This window comes from Babylonia areolata, chromosome 4 (genome assembly GCF_041734735.1).
Source record: "Babylonia areolata isolate BAREFJ2019XMU chromosome 4, ASM4173473v1, whole genome shotgun sequence".
NCBI lineage: Eukaryota > Metazoa > Mollusca > Gastropoda > Neogastropoda > Buccinidae > Babylonia > Babylonia areolata.
This window is the reverse complement of record NC_134879.1, coordinates 3,830,320-3,832,819: the sequence shown is the minus strand read 5'-3', so window position 1 is coordinate 3,832,819 and position 2,500 is coordinate 3,830,320. Positions and strand designations below refer to the sequence as shown.

General features: G+C 49.6%; 1 protein-coding gene across 1 annotated transcript in view; it reads left to right on the top strand.

The window, feature by feature from the left end:
• Window positions 1–879: 879 nt before the first annotated feature.
• The window catches only part of LOC143281530 (uncharacterized), a 39,959-nt gene continuing 38,338 nt past the window's right edge, over window positions 880–2,500 (top strand). Inside the window, exon 1 of the mRNA XM_076586746.1 lies at window positions 880–2,500. This exon is cut by the window's right edge and continues 589 nt beyond it. Coding sequence (XP_076442861.1) covers window positions 1,229–2,500 — 1,272 coding nt within the window. The 5' untranslated portion in view covers window positions 880–1,228.

Genomic DNA, 2,500 nt, shown 5'->3' with positions numbered 1-2,500 from the left:
TGGGAGTAATGCCACTGAAACGGTGCAGATGATGAAGCAGAAAAAAAAAGAAAAAAAAAAAAGGGAAAAAAGTTATGGTCGTTCTTTTTCTACTCGTTCTTCATATGGACACTCCAGCCTCTGCCTCTGCGATGAAGGCAGCTGTACGATGCAGGCCCTCCACACTGCCCCCAGAGCTTCCGGGTCAGTGGAGTTGGGTTGCAGGGCCAGTACCTCTTCCTGGGCACCTCATGGAGTGGGGTCAGGACAGCAGCAGATGTTCTGGTGTCTGGCTGTCAGGCCCACAGGGGCACCGTGCTAAGTGACCGATGGAGAATTCAGTGTGTAAATGGTGGTCTAGTTTTAGTTACTGATAATGATAATGTTGATAATAATGATTATAACAACACCAACGAAACAACAGCAACACCAACAACAATAATACTGATACTACTCTTACTACTGCTGCTTCTACTACTACTACTAATGATGATGATGATAATACTTCTGATGATGATGATGATGTTACAGAAAGGAAAAGAAGAGGGACTGTGTATAAGTAATAAGAGCACGCTTTCATCCACCCCCCCGCCCCCCCACCGCCCCGCCCTGATTATTGCTGTTGTCAATTGTTTTTCAGGTCACCCTCGGAGACTACTCCTCAGTGATGCCCGACACGGTGCCACACAGTTAGTTCCCCCTGGAGCATCGGGCCTTGGCTTCAGTCACACTCACCCCCAAACAACGCAGAATGGCCAATCAAACTGCAAAAACTTACACCTTCACAACACTTATTTGTCATTTATTGGGACTGTTTCTGTGAATTTATTTATTTATTTTTTTTAATCTCTTAGGTTAGTGACATTGTACACTGTCGAAAGGGGGAGGACGTCGAGAAGAATGTCCGATTGATTGAGCATTGTGGAAAACAAAATCATTGTTATGCTCTACCCCCTCACCAAGAAAAAACAACAACAACAAAAACCCCCACTGCGTTGCATCTTTTCTCTACATATCCCCCCCCCCACCCCACCCCCACTAGTGTGTCATAAATCTGTGAAAGAACAGTTAACCGCTTGATAGCAACTGCATCGGATCTGTTCTTTTTATCATCTATATTTTTCCCCAAGTGTGTATATAAATCTGTGAAAGAACAGTTTACCACTTGATACTAACTTGTCAACAGCAGTTATCGCTGACAAGAAGAAGAAGAACGGAGGTCAGAGAGAGAGAGAGAGTCGGGGGGACTATGTCACTGGACCAGGCCAGGATCACAGAAGTGACGCCCATTTTTGACGCCCTGGATTGGGGCGTCCAGACACCCCACGAAGGCCCGCAGTCCTCGGGTCCTCTTCCCCAGGCCATGTCCTCAGACGGCATCTCCGACACGGGGGGCCTCAGTGCCGGGAGCCTGGCCACGCACCGTGAGGTGGATGAACCCGAGGAAGATAGACCCGCCACTGCAGGTGACAACGGAGACAATAACAAAGGGGACAGAAACGATTCGAGCCACGGGGCGGATGGAACCGAGACGGAGTTAAGCATGGACGCTTCCAAAGACACGAAGAATGGAGAGGACGTACAGCATGATACTGGTGAAAACGAAGAAGGAACGAACACGACTGAAAACAAAAAGAATGGAGAAGAAGAAGACGATGAACTCTCCCCACTGAATCTGAAGTCAGAAGGAAAGGAAGAAGACTTACCTTCCATGGATCCAAGATCGAATGACTCCCGGGACGCTTCAGGTGACCGTCTTCAGGAATCTGAGGCCTGTTCCGTGGTGCAGGAGACCACAGACTCCCCAGACCACAGTGCTATCAGTTCCAAACCAGACTGCAGCGTGCAGTCTTCAACAGACCCTTCCTCGCATCAGTCTCAGGACACCAAGCCTGATGGTGAGGTCATCAACACCAACAGTGGTGAGAACGAAACAGGTGAAAAGAAAGGCAGACTTGTTAAACAGGCGGGCGAGTCCCCGAGAGCAACGTCAAATGCTGCAGGAACACCGAGTAGGCCATCAGCAGCTGGCGACAACAACAGGCAGACCAATGCAAGGCCTCAGATGAGGGACAGAAGCCGCCACAACACTCCAGCAAAAGTCAGGACGCAGAGAGGAGGAACAACTGGAACAACGTCTTTCACAAATTCAAGACAGAGCAAGGACAGCAGCACTGGGGACTCTGACCGAAAGCGCCCTTCAAGTGCCTGCAAACCAGCGAGACCCGCACAGTCCAAGACACCTCGCGCCCTGACAGACAGGAACCCAAAGAGAACTAACCGGCCCTTCTTTAGAAAGAACGAAAAACTACAAGTGCACCAACCTGCCTCTCTTTCCAAGCCCGACCCCGTAACGGAGTCGAAAAGAATCGACAGTAAAGACGTCAAACAAGATGCGAACGGAACTGACCTGATCCAGACAGCAGGTGTTGACGATTCCAAAGCCAGCCAGTCCACAGAGAACCAGACCGCTGACACCAAAACCCCTACACGAAACAAACCAGCGGCCAACGGAATCATC